The sequence below is a fragment of the Carassius carassius genome, chromosome 6 (genome assembly GCF_963082965.1).
Source record: "Carassius carassius chromosome 6, fCarCar2.1, whole genome shotgun sequence".
In the NCBI taxonomy this organism is placed as follows: domain Eukaryota; kingdom Metazoa; phylum Chordata; class Actinopteri; order Cypriniformes; family Cyprinidae; genus Carassius; species Carassius carassius.
In genome coordinates this window covers 38,258,574-38,276,390 of record NC_081760.1, presented here as the reverse complement: position 1 = coordinate 38,276,390, position 17,817 = coordinate 38,258,574, and the positions used below count along the sequence as shown (strand labels likewise).

At 36.8% G+C, this 17,817-nt stretch overlaps 1 protein-coding gene and 1 long non-coding RNA gene across 2 annotated transcripts; both read left to right on the top strand.

Moving 5' to 3' along the window:
• The first annotated feature begins 1,201 nt into the window (after positions 1–1,201).
• LOC132142053 (uncharacterized) lies at positions 1,202–1,682 on the top strand. Its single transcript, XR_009434018.1, has 3 exons — positions 1,202–1,402; positions 1,497–1,528; positions 1,605–1,682. It is a non-coding gene; the product is annotated as an uncharacterized LOC132142053 (long non-coding RNA).
• Positions 1,683–7,024: 5,342 nt separating this feature from the next.
• Positions 7,025–8,010, top strand: LOC132142052 (adhesion G protein-coupled receptor E4). Its single transcript, XM_059551689.1, has 3 exons — positions 7,025–7,196; positions 7,353–7,534; positions 7,630–8,010. Exons 1-3 carry the CDS (start codon positions 7,094–7,096, stop codon positions 7,894–7,896), a joined length of 552 nt encoding a protein of 183 aa, XP_059407672.1. The 5' UTR covers positions 7,025–7,093; the 3' UTR covers positions 7,897–8,010.
• Positions 8,011–17,817: the final 9,807 nt, after the last annotated feature.

The following is a 17,817-nucleotide window of genomic DNA, read 5'->3' as shown; positions in this document are numbered from 1 at the left end:
ACAATGCATCATTTCTACTACCAGACAGACCAAGACCAACACCAGTACCACTGCATGAGTAATGACTGTATCTGTGTTGGTAATAATGACACCTGTGCATGCTACTCTAATACTTCATCCTGCTTCTGTGAGACGTTTAGCAATAACACCACTGTCCCTGCAGCAGTTAGGCCAGTTTTGGACTGTGAGCTTAATAATGACACGTATATCTGCATTGGTGCTCAGTACCACATGTACTGCAACACATCAGTGCATTATTTTAGCTACTACAAATATAAGTACCAAAATCAATATCAGTACAGCTGCTGGAGTAATAACTGTGACTGTCGTTTTAATAAGGACTCCTGTTGGTGCTACAGTCATACTTCATCCTCCTGCTTCTGTACAAATTACGGCTATAATATCACTATTCCTTCATCACTTAGTCCAGTCACAGGCCTTGACTGTTTGCTTTATAATGACATGTACATCTGCACTGGTGCTCAGTACCGCATGTACTGCAATACAAGAATGCACTATTTCTACTACTGGATGTATCAGAACCAAAACCAGTATGAATGCTGGAGTAATAATTGTTACTGCTTTGGTTATGAGGACACCTGCACATGCTACAGTAGCACTTTGTCTTCCTGCTTCTGTGAGACTTATGGCAATAGCATTCCTCTCACTCCAGCAGTTACTCCATTCTATGACTGTGTGCTTCTTAATGACATGTACATCTGCACTGGTGCTCAGTACCGCATGTACTGCGATACAAGAATGCATGATTTCTCCTACCAGAGATATCAGTACCAAAACCAGTACCTGTGTGTGAATAATGACTGTGACTGTGTTGGTAACAAGGACACCTGTACATGCTCTACTAGCTCTTTGTCCTCTTGTTTCTGTAAGACATATGGCAATAGCATTGCCCTCACTACAGCAGTTAGTCCAGTTTATGACTGTGGGCTTTATAACGACACATACATCTGCACTGGGGCTCAGTACCGCATGTTCTGCAATACAAGAATGCATGATTTTTACAACTGGAATTATGAATATTACTGCAGGGGTAATGACTGTTACTGCTTTGGTAATAAGGACACTTGTACATGCTACAGTAGCACTTTGTCCTCATGTTTCTGTGAGACTTATGGCAATATAAATGCTCTCAGTACAGCAGTTAGTCCAGTCTATGACTGTGTGCTTTATGACGCATCATACATCTGCTCTGGTGCTCAGTACCAGATGTTCTGCAACACAAGAATGCATTATTTCTACTACTGGAGATATAGAAACCAAAACCAATATGAATGTTGGGGTAATGACTGTTACTGCTTTGGTGATGAGGACACCTGCACATGCTACAGTGGCACTTTGTCCTCCTGTTTCTGTAAGACTAACATCTTCACAACTATTGCAGGTGAGCATGTTTCTAGACCTGAATGTGGAAGTTTGAAGTCTGAAAGTTTAATTTTACATTATTCATGTTGTATTGAATAATTACCTCATTTCAGATATGATTATTGCACTGCCAGATCAATGCAGGGTAAGCTGAATATTGTTTTTTATTTAGACAGAGCACAGAGTCTTTTAAGTTTTTTAAAGCTCAATTGTGATTTCAGAGTCAGACCTTAGAAGGATGTCTTCAAAATCTTCTTGAGCAGATAGAGAACAGTGCAGCTCAAGATCTCCCTGCGACTGTAAGTCTTCAAGATAAATATCAATAAAAAATTTAATCAAATCAGTATAATAGATGATTAACAAAGCAGTGCTGTTTAATGGCTCTCTTGATATTTTCATGTATCTGATCAATAGATGGTGATGAGCATTTTGACTGTGGTCTTCAACACTTCAGAGATGATGTTAGAGTCATTATCATCAGTAAACCCAACTGAACTAGCCTCCTATGGAAACCGTCTGTTAAAAGTCAGCGATAAACTAATTTCTATATTAGTGAAGCAGACAGACACAAGTGACAGTGTCAGTTTTACTCTTGCTTCTGTAGGTAAGTGGGGGGGGCAATTATTATTGATGATGAAACACAGATTTGATGTCAGTGGCTTTTTATAGTTTTCTTTTCAAGCCTGTCCTGGAGGACCCCAAGCCCTGGACAGTTTGAATGTCTCCTTCATCTAACACACCTGTTCAACTCATCAGCTCGTTAGCAGAGACCTGAATTGGGTTTGTTTGATTAAAGAGACTGGGGGACCTCCAGGACAGGTTTGAAAACCCCTGAGCAGTGGTGGGTCAGACAGCAAAAAATGTACCTTGCTGCAATGCATGCTAGGAAAAAGCATAGTACAAAACTCCCAGCATGCATTGCAACATGAATAAATTATGCCGCTGAATTGTCCTATTATTTAGTTTAATTCTTAATATTTTCTTATATTTTTTGCTGTTGTTTCTGTTGTGACTTTTCAGTGAAGTTCTGAATTGATAACTTTATTTAAATATTTTTGATTGTCACCATTATTGATATTCATGTGCTTGTTTATATCTGTGTGTGGCAGCATAATTTAAGTTTTTTTTCTAAGCTCATGTTTGTTAAAAGACTTTAACTGATTGTTATAATACTGCTGGATCTCATGCGGAAGAAACTAGTGATGGGAAGTTTGATTCGTTTCCGCGAACCGGTTCTTTCGGACGGTTTGATTCAATAAACCGGTTGAAAAATCGGTTCACTGGTTCTTTTACGCTCGACTAGTGGTGGAAATTATGATTCTTTCAAGAGATTCGTTCAATTTCAGTTCGTTCACCAAAATGATCCGTTCAGAATCGTTCACTGATTCGTTCAGTGATAATTTTTTCGTATTACACAAAATATGCCAGCAGGTGGAAAAAATGGTGTATTATGTGTTTTGTCTTAAGTCAACGAACGTATTCACTTGTTACAAAAACTGACCTGGCTTTATAAAAATGTGTGCATAATCGCATTCAATGTATAAAGTCTGATTAAATTGTTCAGATGAACAAAGCAGAGGTTTTCTTGCCTAATTAGCATTTTAATTGTTTGATAAGATAGGTTGTATATTATATATTCACATTAATAAATCGGGGATTAAACGTGGAGTTCTGTATGCTAAATATCAAAACAAGCGTATGTGCACAGTACCTATAACTGCGCTTTGCATTTTGCGAGATTGACATGCTTGGCAGACTAACCCAGTTGACTCTCATTCATTTCGTTCACGAACGAGATAAGCTATACCAGTTCATTTCATTCAAGAAACGTATCCATTCATTCAACACATTCACGAACGACATGTGCGCCAGTTCAGTCATTTCATTCACGAACGAGATATACTAAATCATTCAACACGTTCATGAACGACATGGGTATCAGTTCAGTCATTTCATTCACGAACGATAAGATCTATAGATCTAGTTCAGACTCATATGAAACTCGTTCATTGAAGGGCGTATTCGTTCACTACATTCAACAAATCACATGCTCTGTCACATCTCATAATCGAAGGCTATTGGCTCGAGGTTGAGTAATTCTTTGACAGGATGAAATGGTTGTTAACCGGTTCATTGAGCTGCGCAAGCGCTGCTAATAGCGCCACGCTGCGGTGGAGGGAGGAACTTCAGTGAACGAGAAATATGAGTCAGTGGATTGCGTGAACGAGAACGATTCGTTCACCTAAAAGATTTGTTCAAAAAGAACGATTCGTTCACGAACGACACATCACTACGCTTGACGTAATGACGTCATTGGCGATGACGTAATGGCGTCACGTCTATCAAACATTCAAATATACAAAGTCAGTAATACCTAATTAATCATGAAAAGTTTACAATTAAGTTTTGCAACAACGCACCCAAATACAGTAACAGCAATAATGTGCATATGAGGATTTAAGTCTTGAAGATATAAAGTAAATAAATTAGGTGTCATCAGCGCAGAAACCACTATACATAAACCATTGCGATGTATTTGTTATTAAATGAACTTACATTTCGCCAGATTGCCCCTTCATTCAAGCCCTCGTTTTACCCGCGCTCATAACATTAGCACAGAATCAGTTCAGAATCAAATACCAAAAGATTCAGTTCGGTTCAGGCGCGCTGTGAGTCAGTTGACTTCACGCTGAATCACGCATGCGCAGTATCATCATCTCCTCTGTTCTCAAAACGGACACGTCCGACAGAAACGGTTTTGGTTCAGTGTACTGATGATCCGAAAATCGATGCAACCGGTTCTTGACTCGAGAACGAGAATCACTCTAACCGGCACGTGCTGCAGTTCAGTATAATCAGCTGCTCTACTCGTGTTCATGTTCTGTTTACTACAAACTCAATTTGTGAATGTGTCATCATTAACTATAAATACAGTACACATATTTCATAAATCATCCCTTATTCCTATTAAACATAGAGTCTTTAGAGTTCTTAATTATTGTTCAACTTCCCTGAAACCCCCTCTGGTCTATACATAATCTACAACATACAGATTAGAAACATTCATCTTAAAAAAAATAAAAATAATAATAATAATAATAAAAATGTATATAGATCTTTTATCACACTTTCCGAAATACTTTACACGCATGCGCAGTAGCATCAGTTCATCGGTTCTCAAATCGGACGCGTCCGAAAGAAATGGTTTTCGGTTCAGTGTACTGGTGATCCGAAAACCGATGCAACCGGTTCTTGACTCGAGAACGAGAACTGCTCCAGCAGAGGGCGTGTTCGTTCGTCATCTGGCTCGGCTCGGTGTTCATCTTCAGTTCGGTCTACACAGCAGTTCAGTCAGTGTACTGTTGGAGTAAATAAATTACTCCGGGATATTGGTTTATTCTGACTCAGAGGGAGTGTCAGTCACGTTAAAAAAGTTAACATCTTAAGTAATTTGTGGATTAATGCTTATTGGAGACGTGAACCGTTTCAAACGATTCAGTTCGATTTGGTGAACGGGTTCAACCGGTTAAATTGAACGATTCGTTCACGAATCGGACATCACTAGTAGAAACACAGGGTTTGTAATATGAATGCATCATTGGAACAACATTGTTAGATTAAAAAAAACATCAGTGAACCAGTGTACTTCATGATGATTATAAAACCATCAACAGATAACAGCCGTCACTTGATATCATGTCACTCTAGCTTTCTTTGAAGCTGCAAATGTGTTTAACAAACACACTGTAACAGCCGACTTAATAAAGTAAGTCTGGTTAGTAGTAAATGAAGCTGGTAAAGCTGTTTGTGGGGTTGTTTAATCCTCCTCTGCTGAGATCATGAGCAATTTAATGTCTTCCTTTATCTTCAATTCATTTCATCTAAGGTTGTGGCTGAAATCAGTTGTAGTTCTTGTGTTTCTGCTCATCTCGTTTTCTGTTCTCTTCTTTCCTTCAGTGATTCTGCTTGTTAACAGGCTTATTAAGGCTGAAAATACTTCATATTTAATATACACAGATTTTGTGGCTCAGATAAGGTCAAGTTCTGGTTAATTTCTTTACTCTTGGCTGACATGTGGCATTGTTATGGCCAACACAGCAAAATCCCCAGTATTAATTTAACACTCTGAGTGTGGACTCATATAAACACTGAAGCATTGTTAAAAGTAACACTGAAGCAGAGTTGAAGTTAATGAGATAATTAAGAAGTTAACTGAGTTATGATTGACCATTATTGAAGACACCTGATGTTAACAAGCAGAATCACCAACCGATAAAATCACAATTTGTGTCACCATTATAGTGGTCAGTGTTTGCTTTAGTTGGGATCTTGAACCTTCAGTTATTTACTTTAGATTGTGTGTGGCTGTGGTAACAGAATTATAACATGCAGACCAGAGCAAAGGCAATCATGTTTGCTATTGATTGTGGTTTGAACTAATTGTCATGGAGTGACCTGAATGCGTAAGTTCATGGTTCTTTAATGTATACATAAATTAAGTGGGAAAAAAAGATAGCAATCCAGCATTTTTGGCATTATATGACTTGTTTTTAGAAGTTATTTCTACATAAAGAAAAAATTCTTTAGTTTAGACACACAGACATCAAGAATCAGCGTTGAGCATCACAGCAACGGTGACCATCAAAAAAGCATGTTGTAGCCAATAAAAACACATCCATGGCTCCCATCATGCATTGCGGCATGAATAAATTATGAGCTGAACTGTCTTTTTAACTTTTTATTCTAACTATATTTTATTTTTGCTGTTTTTATGTGAATTTTTAGTATCTAGTTCTGTGATGTTCAGAGTAGATCTGTTTATCTGGATATGCTGTTTGTCACCGTTGTTGAGACTCATACGCTGATTCTTGTTATCTGTGTGTGCCTAAAATAAAAAAGCTTTAATTAAAAAAAAAATAAACACAGAATCACTTTCAAGCGATGGCTACAAAATGTATAGAAAATGCAGACACTTTCATTGTGGAATCAAAGCGGTCACAATCAATAATTGAAGTTTTATTTAGAGAAAACACTGTAAATTAGTTCAGTAGCTAAGGTCAAACAACAATTACATTAAAACATAATCATCACCACCCTATGACTTTTGCTCTTGGCTTGCCAAACAAATTTTAAAAGTAAAAAGCCACAAGCCAAGATCACAACTAAAGCAAACACTGACCACTATAACGGTGACACACAAATTGTGATTTTCTCGGTTGGTGAGTCTGCTTGTTAACATCGGGTGTCTTCAGTAATGGTCAATCATAACTCAATTAACTTCTTAATTATCTCATTAACTTCAACTCTGCTTCAGTGTTACTTTTAACACTGCTTCAGTGTTTATATGAGTCCACACTCAGAGTGATAAATTAACACTGGGGATTTTGCTTTGTGCTTGTGGCTCAAATCTGGCAAACAGGAGCGGTCCACCCAAGTGCCATCATTCCACGCTGCATGTGGGCCAGATCATCTTTCCAGGGGTGCCAGATGTGGGCCGGATCTGGGCCGAAACAATGTTGCTATGTGGGCATGGTTTGTGGAGAGCACAATGTGTTTATGTGAATATTTGCTGCTTTGAGCATAAAAACAGTGAACATACACAAAATATTTACAAAAAACTAAAATGAGAAAAACAGAAAGTCGGTGCAGTTTATTTCAGTAATCAGTTACAGGGTTATGCTCTTGTGTTTAATCAGATATAGAAGTCTTCATGGTTGGACCACAGGTCACTTTAGATAAAATCCCTCAACTCGACACGATAAATTCTTCTGTGGACATCGATCTCATTGGGATCGCCAAGAACAACAATGAAAGTATGTCAAATGTTTCAGTGTGAACTAAAATCATAAAAAGACCATATCTCATCAGACTCATAGCTTTACCTCTAAACCATATTTACTTTATTTTACTTTTTATTATTGTTTTTACATAGTATTGCATTTACTGTAGTTTCCGTTTCTGTCACACAGGATCAGCTGCTGTGGCTTTCATGAGCTACAACACGATGGAGAATCTACTGAAGCCAGACTTCTTCAACACACCAAAGGACACGATTAAAACCATGATGTCCACCGTGATCTCAGCTACTCTTCCCAAAACCACCAACACTAAGCTAACTAAACCAATCAAGTTCACCCTCAAACACATCAGAGTGAGAGACTGAAATGTGTTTTTATTTTATCAGAGCACTGATGAACATCTGAAAACATCTAATATTCAGTGTTCTGATACTTTATCTTTTTGCAGGAGTTTGATCCCAGCGGTTCTCTGTTCTGTGTGTACTGGAATATCAGCGAGTGGATTGTAGATGGTTGTTCTGTTTTAATGTCCAACAACAGCTACACTGTGTGTTCCTGTGATCATCTGTCCACATTCGCTCTCATGCAAACCAGCCGCCCACCAGAGGTACAAAACATTTCTAGTGAACACTCAAGAACAGCACAGATTTGGTACTCATGTTCTCTCACATGTTTTCTCAGAGCAACTCACTGCTGGTTATTTTGGTGTGTGTGATGGTGGGGCTGGTGTTCATCAGTTTGTCCCTGTTGACCTTTGCCCTTTATAAGTGGAGTCCTCTGCGTGATTGGATGCGTGGTTGCGTTGTGCTGAACCTTGAAGGCTACAACAGAGAAGAGTGAGTTTATTTATTTCTTTATTTTTTAAGAAGGAATGAAACCTACTTGGGGCTTATGTAATGCTTTGCTATCTGAAAAAAAATTTACATTGCATACAAAATGAAAAAGTTAACATGAAATAGTCTTCCACAACTGGCTCAGTTTGTGGTTTTTGGCTGCTCCTGGATTCTGGGTTTCTTCACTAATGGCATTAAGCAGAGGTGGGTGAACCAGGGGCCAAAGAGTAAAAGCCCTGCCATATTTTTGTTCCACCCATGAACTCAGCAGCTGATTTCATCAGAGGAGGAACCAAGTCATTCCTTCCAAGTCACAAACAAGTCTTGAGTCAAATTCCAAGTCCTCAAAGAGTTAAAGTTAATGAGATAATTAAGTGACTAATTAAATGAAGATTGTGCATTAGTGATGAACACCTGCTGTAAACAATCAACATCACTGAAGAAAAAAGAAACACAAGTACTACAACTGACTTTAACCACAGCTTTGGATGAAATCAACTGGAAGAAAAAAAAATGTGCCACCATAATTGTGGTGAGTATTTGCTTCAGTTGAGATCTTGAGCCTTTAAGCAGTTTCTGTAAATTGTACATTATGCGTTATAATGCGTTATTCTTTTGCAGCAAACATTTGTGCAATGCTGATACAAATCTTGATCTGTCAGGTAACTTATGCTTTTGATGCCTCAGTGATCTTGATTTAAATTTCTTGATTATGCTTTTAAATAAAATGGCCTGTGGGTTAGTGATTAGAGATGTCTTGTGTGCACTTTGGATGGGTTCAAGGCAGAGTACGAATCCTGAGTTTGGGTCACCATACTTAACTCTGTCACTTTCACCAAAGAAATTGAAATTTCATTACGTAAATGCCACCATAAAGTTTCAATAATAAAGAAAAATAAAAACACAGTTTGGTAATAGGCATTTAGCCATGACCATTTATCATATTATCCTCAACAGTGGTGAAAATATTTATTCATACTGCAGTGCATTATGGGAGTCTTACATGTATTACAACATGAAGCATTTTGTTGATTGTCACTGTTGTAGAGATTCATATGCTGGTGCTTGATATCTGTGTGTGTGCATCTAAATGCAAGCACTGGAGTTCAGATTTCTATATGTGTTACACAAATTTAAAACTCGCTCCCTATAATGAATATTAAATCAATGCTTTTTTTTGTGTACAATCGTGGCCAAAAGTTTTGAGAATTACATAATTATTAGTTTTTAAAAAGCTTGCTGCTAAACTGCTTTTAGATCTTTGTTTCAGATGTTTCTGTGATGTACTGAAATATAATTACAAGCACTTCGTACGTTTCAAAGGCTTTTATCGACAATTACATGACATTTATGCAAAGAGTCAGTATTTGCAGTGTTGGCCCTTCTTTTTCAGGACCTCTGCAATTCGACTGGGCATGCTCTCAAACAATTTCTGGGCCAAATCCTGACTAATAGCAACCCATTCTTTCATAATCACTTCTTGGAGTTTGTCAGAATTAGTGGGCTTTTGTTTGTCCACCCGCCTCTTGAGGATTGACCACAAGTTCTCAATGGGATTAAGATCTGGGGAGTTTCCAGGCCATGGACCAAAAACTTCAACATTCTGGTCCCCAAGCCACTTAGTTATCACTTTTGCCTTATGGCACGGTGCTCCATCGTGCTGGAAAATGCATTGTTCTTCACCAAACAGTTGTTGGATTGTTGGAAGAAGTTGCTGTTGGAGTGTGTTTTGGTACCATTCTTTATTCATGGCTGTGTTTTGGGGCAGAATTGTGAGTGAGCCCACTCCCTTGGATGAGAAGCAACCCCACACATGAATGGTGTCAGGATGCTTTACTGTTGGCATGACACAGAACTGATGGTAGCGCTCACCTTTTCTTCTCTGGACAAGCCTTTTTCCAGATGCCCCAAATAATCGGAAAGGGGCTTCATCTGAGAATATGACTTTGCCCCAGTCCTCAGCAGTCCATTCACTATACTTTCTGCAGAAGATCAATCTGTCCTTGCTGTTTTTTTTTTTGGAGAGAAGTGGCTTCTTTGCTGCCCTTCTTGACACCAGGCCATCTTCCAAAAGTCTTCGCCTCACTGTGCGTGTAGATGCGCTCACACCTGCCTGCTGCCATTCCTGAGCAAACTCTGCACTGGTGGCACTCCGATCCCGCAGCTGAATCCTCTTTAGGAGACCATCCTGATGCTTGCTGGACTTTCTTGGACGCCCTAAAGCCTTCTCTACAAGAATTGAACCTATTTCCTTGAAGTTCTTGATGATCCTATAAATTGTTGATTTAGGTGCAATCTTAGTAGCCACAATATCCTTGCCTGTGAACCCATTTTTATGCAACGCAATGATGGCTGCACGTGTTTCTTTAGAGGTCACCATAGTTAACAATGGAAGAACAATGATTTCAAGCATCACCCTCCTTTTAACATGTCATGTCTGCCATTTTAACCCAATCAGCCTGACACAATGATCTCCAGCCTTGTGCTTGTCAACATTCTCACCTGAGTTAACAAGACGATTACGGAAATGATCTCAGCAGGTCCTTTAATGACAGCAATGAAATGCAGTGGAAAGGACTTTTAGGGATTAAGTTAATTTTCATGGCAAAGAAGGACTATGCAATTTATCTGATCACTCTTCATAACATTCTGGAGTATATGCAAATTGATATTATAAAAACTTAAGCAGCAACTTTTCCAATTTCCAATATTTATGTAATTCTCAAAACTTTTGGCCACGACTGTATGCTGTAGTTTCACTGGGATTATTCAAAACCTAAACATATGAAAAAAGAAAAAAAAAAACATTATTTGATTTGTAAGTAAACCAGCTCATTTTGACTATAGGTTCTTCATATATCACAGATCTCTTTTCTCCACAGCAATACATGCAGAGCTACAGAGAGAGATCTGACACAGCAAATCAAGGGTCAAGATCACAACTAAACCAAACACTGATCTCTATGATAGTGGCATCATTTTAACCAATAAAACATCAACATCTGATCCTCTATAGTTCTCAATAACAGCAGGTGTTATTCATTAATGCACAATCATTATTTAATTGGTTACTTAATTATCTCATTAACTTTGACTCTTTAAGGACTTGGGATTTGACTAAAGACTAGTTTGTGACTTGCAAGGAATGACTTGGTTCCTCCGCTGATGAAATAAGCTGCTGACTTTATGGGTGGAACAAAATTATGGCAGGACTTTTACTCTTTGGCCCCTGGATTACCCACCTCTGGCAGTAAGGTGCTGGAGATCAGAGGTGGGTAATCCAGGGGCCAAAGAGTAAAAGTCCTACCATATATTTGCTCCACCCATGAACTCAGCAGCCGATTTCATCAGAGGAGGAATCAAGTCATTCCTTCCAAGTCACAAACTAGTGTTGAATCAAATCCCAAGTCCTCAAAGGGTTAAAATTAATGAGATAATTAAGTGACTAATTAAATGAAGATTGTGCATTAGTGATGAACACCTGCTGTTAACAGTCAACATCACTGAAGAAAAGAGAAACACAAGAACTACAACTGACTTTAACCACAGCCTTGGATGAAATCAACTGGAAGAAAAAAAACTGTGCCACCATAATTGTGTTGAGTATTTGCTTCAGTGGATCTATTGAGCCTTTATGCAATTTTTATAAATTTGCTGCTAAGCAATTGCATTATTGTTTTCCAGCAAACATTTGTGCAATTCTGATACAAATCTTGATCTAGCAGGTCATTTTGATGACCGTGTGATCTTGATTTAAGTGTCTTGATTATAATTTTTAATCAAATAATTTGTGGTTTAGCGGTTAGAAAGGACTGCTGTCTGTTCACTGCTCTGTGTGTGCACTTTGAATGGGTTAAATGCAGTGTACAATTTCTGAGTTTGGATCACCATACTTAACTGTATGTCACCTTCACAAAAAAAGCCACCATAATGCTTCAATATTAAGGTACAATAATAATAATAAAGCGCAGGTTGGGATTAGGCATTTAGCCATGACCATTTATCATATGATCCTCAACAGAGGTGAAAATAATTATTCATACCACAGTGCATTATGGGAGTCTTTCATGTATTGCAACATGAAGTGTTTTGTTGATTGTCACCATTGTAGAGATTCATATGCTGGTTCTTGATATCTGTGTCTGTGTGTCTAAAAAGCAAGCACTGCAGTTCAGATTTCTACATGTGTTGCACAAATTTAAATTTCACTCTCTGCAAATATTAGAACAATGCTTTTTTGGTGTATGCTGTAGTTTCACAGGGATTATTCAAAACCTAAACATGTGGGAAAAAAAAGAAAAATATATTATTTGAGATATAATTAAACCAGCTCATTGTGACTATATGTTCTTCATGTATCACAGTACTTTCTTCTGCAGAACAGCTCATGCTGAGTTACAGAGAGAGATCTGACACAAGTCAAGGGTCAAGAGCACAATTAAACCAAACACTGATCTCCATGATGGTGGCATCATTTTAACCAATAAAACATCAACATCTGATCCTCTGTAATTCTCAATAACAGCAGGTGTTCATCACTAATGCACAATCATAATTTAATTAGTTACCTAATTATCTCATTAACTTTAACTCTTTGAGGACTTGGGATTTGACTCAAGACTAGTTTGTGACTTGGAATGAATGACTTTTCTTCCTTCACTGGTGAAATCAGCTGCTGACTTTATGGGTGGAACAAAAATATGGCAGGACTTTTACTTTTTGGCCCCTGGATTACCCACCTCTGCTGGAGATCCTCTTCTTGATCTTGAACTCTCATCTTCCTGATTTATCGTGTCCTCAATAGTGAGGTCAGAACTTCATCATATTCCATAATAAATCCGGACATAAAGTACTTTTACAGTTGCTTACACTGAGGTCATGTTCTTGTTTTGGTAGTGTATGACTGAGAAAGGCATCTCAGAGGCAGTTTGTTTAATCTGTAACTCTTCTATTTCCTATCCTGTGATGGAATGTTCAAGTGAGCCAAAACTATTCAAACACAAACGGTCAAAAATTCAACTTTAAACAAACACAGAATGCCTTTGATCTGCAGTAAGTCTGATTAATTGTCTGCATAGTATTACTTCTTTCAAACTCCAAACTTTTAAAACTGTGGCCAACGTTTAGGCCCAGCTTTCTCAATCCAGCATTAGAATTTAAATTTTTTTTTCTTTTTTTTTATAAATGAACAGGAAATGTACTTTTATTCTATATGGAAGAAAAGTAAATCTTCAATATTTACTTCCGAAATTCAACTCTACTTTTTCTTACCTGTTTATTATGAACACACTCCATTGTAGTGTATGAGTTTCAGAGGTTAAATTGATCTCATGAAGTCACTGAGCTCCTCTTTTTTTATTCTTGTCCTGGCTACGCAGCAGTACAAGAAGTGCTTCAGACGTCTTTGCTGTAGATGAAGACCCAACAACAACAAAAGCGTCCCAAAAAACACAGAGGAACACAACATCATGTTAACCTTAGAATGCATGAACCAAAAACACAGTACAAATGCATAAAGGGGTAAAAATGTAATGAAAAAAAAGACTTATTGAAATATCTAATTCAATTGATTATACAAATGTTCTAATATATCAAACATCTTTATTTGTCCATTTTTATATATTTATGTCTGTATGTTTTTTTATGCAGTTATACTTTCCTAAAAAAACTCCAAACTAATTTAGATCTAAATGATGTTCTCGACTGAACCTTCACTCTCCACATTTCTCACAGACCATGTGATAATGATCTTTTGAGGCAGAGACAGAACATTTTGCATCAGTTTTGATGCTTTCGAAGCATATCTTTTGGGCAGAGTTCAAGCCTTTGTTTGGGTCTTCAGCTGTCTACTGCATCTGAAATCATATGCATCTGACAACATGACTGTTAAAAAGTATACATGAGTACAGTTTGGGGCCAATATTACCAATCATGAATGTGATTAGTATTAATGCAATCTGAATATACTACATCTACTGCCAATTTAGCATCATTTTGTGAGCTGCGGAGTGTGTTGTGTACTTCAGATTTCTCGACCCCGACAAACATTCAATTCAATATGTTCAGATGTCAAAAAAAAGGCAGACCATCGCAGACAGTGATAACACACTAATCAGGCAATATATTAAAATGTTATGTATCTTTCTTAATATTACACCTATCAATATTAATGATGTCAGACAATTTATTTTTAATTAACTTTTTTTGGTGGAGGGCAAAAATATGTTTACAGACTAATAGTTTTGTTACTTAATATAACTGCTGAATATGGAATTAATGCTAGTGATAAAATAAAATTGTTAAACTAAACAATCATATTTTACTGTAAACTGTTAAATGCATTTATATTTTATTTTGTCAAGCTTAGACAAATATTCATTAGATGGCTGTTCCTTTGTAACAACATTTAATGAAAGTTTTGTTTTTTAATTTTATTGCTGTATTGATGTAAACCTTATAATCCTAAACTAATCATAATCATAAACTACATTTTCCTGTATTATCTTAGTTGATTTTGATACAAATATCTTGATTAACAAAATAAATAAATAAATAATAACTGCAGTTGTAAACGTGTCCCCCCCCCCCTCTCTCTCTCTCATGTCCACAAAAGAAAAACTTCATAATATACTTACCTGATTTCAGAACATACCCCAGTTTGAAATCAATCCACAGCAATTCAGTATTTAAAATGCAACACAAATAACTCTTAGAACTGTATGTGCAAATGTTCTATTATTTTTACAATATAAGTAAATTAACTGAGTTTGAGGGATGGATGAGACTCAAAAGATCAGTTTTACTGAGGAAGGTACACTGTAAAACCCGACAAGTTAACTTAACTCAAACGGTTTGAGTAAACAGATATCCTTAAGTTATGTTAACTCAAACCGTTTGAGGAAACCGATTGCCTTAAACCGTTTAAGTTGAAAAAACTAACAGTTATGAGTACTCTGAACTTAATTCAGTTGAGTTCACTGAAAGAAAATATACATTGCAATTAAGTAATTAAGTGATTAATTGAGTGATAATTGAGCTTTAGTCATGAACACCTGCTGTTAACAAACAGAATTACTGAAGAAAAGAGAGAAAGGAACTACAGCTGACTTCAGACACAGCCTCACTCAAACCTGACAAGTTATGTTAACTCAAACCGTTTGAGGAAACCGATTGCCTTAAACCATTTAAGTTGAAAAACGAACAGTTATGAGTACTCTGAACTTAATTCAGTTGAGTTTACTGAAAGAAGATGTACATTGCAATTAAGTAATTAAGTGATTAACTGAGTGATAATTGTGAATTAGTGATGAACAGCTGCTGTTCACAAACAGAATCACTGAAGAAAAGAGAAACACAAGAACTACTACAACTGACTTCAGACACAGTCTTAGATAAAATAAACTGAAATAAAATACATGAAATCTCTCAAGATCTGATTAAACAACCCCACAAACAGCATCACCACCTCCACTTATTAATAACCAGACTGACTTTATTTCTGTCAGACGTCTACAGAAGATCTTATTGAGAATGAACTAAGGTTTAGATGTTGATTTATTGTTTCATTTGAAGTAACCATGTTAGAGATCAGTCTTTGTTTTAGTTGGGCTCTTGACCCTTGACTCTTTAACAGCAGCTGTTCATCACTAATTCTCAATCAGCACTTAGATAATCACTTAATTACTTGAATGCAAAGTTTTAAAACTTACATGGTTTAAATCAAGGCAATCTGTTTACTCAAACGGTTTGAGTTAAGTTAACTTGTCGGGTTTTACAGTGTAAGAAGGTAATGTTGGGAAGCTGGACAAAAACTAGTGAACAATTAGCAGCTGCTGCCAACATTACAGCAGCCATCACAGTCCATGTGGAGTCATTGGGTTAAAGCTGTTAAAAAAATTGATTATGAATTACATAACGTTGTGGGAGGTCAATGAATGTGAAGGAAAAAATTAATGGACTTAGGCTCATATTTCCACTGCTCATTTTTTATTCTCTATATGTACGGAAATTTGTCCTCTGAACTGGTTTGTGGATAAAGAAAAACACGCTTGATTCTCAGATGTGACAATGGCTTCCACCTATTCATAATTATTTATTTGTTTCTTGTTTTTAAATTTTGGTTCTTATTTCTTCAAAAACTTTTATAACATGATTTGCAGACATGATTTGGAAGGCCATGTCAGTCAAGCTCGCATCAGCTGATAGTCAGTGAACGTGATTTCACCAAGAACATGTTGCTGGATCATAGGGTTAGGTTCAGGGGTAGGGATTGGGTTAAGTCTATATTTTTGGACAGTTATGTTGATATAGGATCAACCAGAGATCCAGGAACATGTGTTAATTCTCAAAATCATGGCAGCATCTCTTCTATCGCATCTCTGCTCTCAAATCAACTCCCTTCTCCAACCCCAACTCCACCTAACTGAACCTGTAATTTAATCAGATTTTTCCCTCTCTCCTTCATATACTGATCACAATTTAAGGCATTCTCTATCATGTATTTTGTATTTTCAACAGCTCATGTAAATTGTGAATTGTAGTTATGTATGCATATGCTGGATCTGTTCTGTACGGGGTTTGACTTGCTGCTCTGCCCGCTCTGTCCAAACATGGCTGCATATGGGGAGTTTTGCCCAGAAGAGAACCTCACCACCATCACTAACTCTATGCAATACAGTCGTAAAAAATATACTTTGATGAAGTGGACCTGACTGAAAAATGAAACAAAAGAAATGAACAATTTGTCCTACTAAAGACAATAGCCTTCTATACAAGAAATTGAATAAAGTGATCAAATGTGAATCAAAAATAAAATGTTGAACTAAATATATATTGATTTTAAAGTATTTCGGTGAAGAGCAGGGATTGATTCTCTCAATATACCTATGTAGAAAAAATCTCACCAAGACTGACACTTGTGCATTTGTCTGTTTAAGCGCATGTCTTCAGCAGCTCAGTATGCAATCATGTTTTCATAATCGTTGGAAGCCAAAAATAAATAAAATAACAAAATAAAATAAATATATAAAATTATATCAAAGAGACGCAGTCACTTCTAGTTGCTGTTTTTCTTTTTTTTCTTCTTTTCTCTCTTTTTTTTATTGGGAAACAGTATGTTATCTTTGTTATCTTTATTATTATTGTTCTTTTTTTTAATGAATGACTTCGTTTATATTATTTTATTTTTCATGTATTTATTTGCAGTGTGCTCTAAATGTAGACATTATCAGGGGTGGGCTTGAGTCCAGCAAAAATGTATTGTCCAGAAATGAGAAAAAAAAACTTTTTTTTTTTTTTGGCCAGAAGTGCAACAGCATGATCTAGACTCACACAATATATGAAATGCTGCTTAAAGAGTGTTGTAAATGACCGTGATCCGAACTTGAAAAGGTCTCGTGCTGCTTCTTCACATTCATCCATGCAAGAGCAAAGAGCATGAGGTATTTCCCGTTTATCTTTGGTTTAATGATATACATGTTTATGATGAAATGTCATAAATATGCTATATAAACTAACATAGGGTTAAAGGTGCAATCGAGACAGCAATGCCCATTCCAATAACATAAACAGTAAAATAATAAATCAGTATTTCTCAGAATCCATTTTAGAGCCCCAGCACAAGCACAGTGGATTTTTTTTTTCTGTTAGTTAAACTTACTTCAAGGCAATCAATTTACTTATTACCTCTTTGAATGCATGTATAAAGCCTGTGTGTATTGTCCTTATTATGACCATAAATATACACAGAGCAAAATCTGTGATCAATTTACACTGCTCTGTGTATATATAAGTCTAGTTAGAAA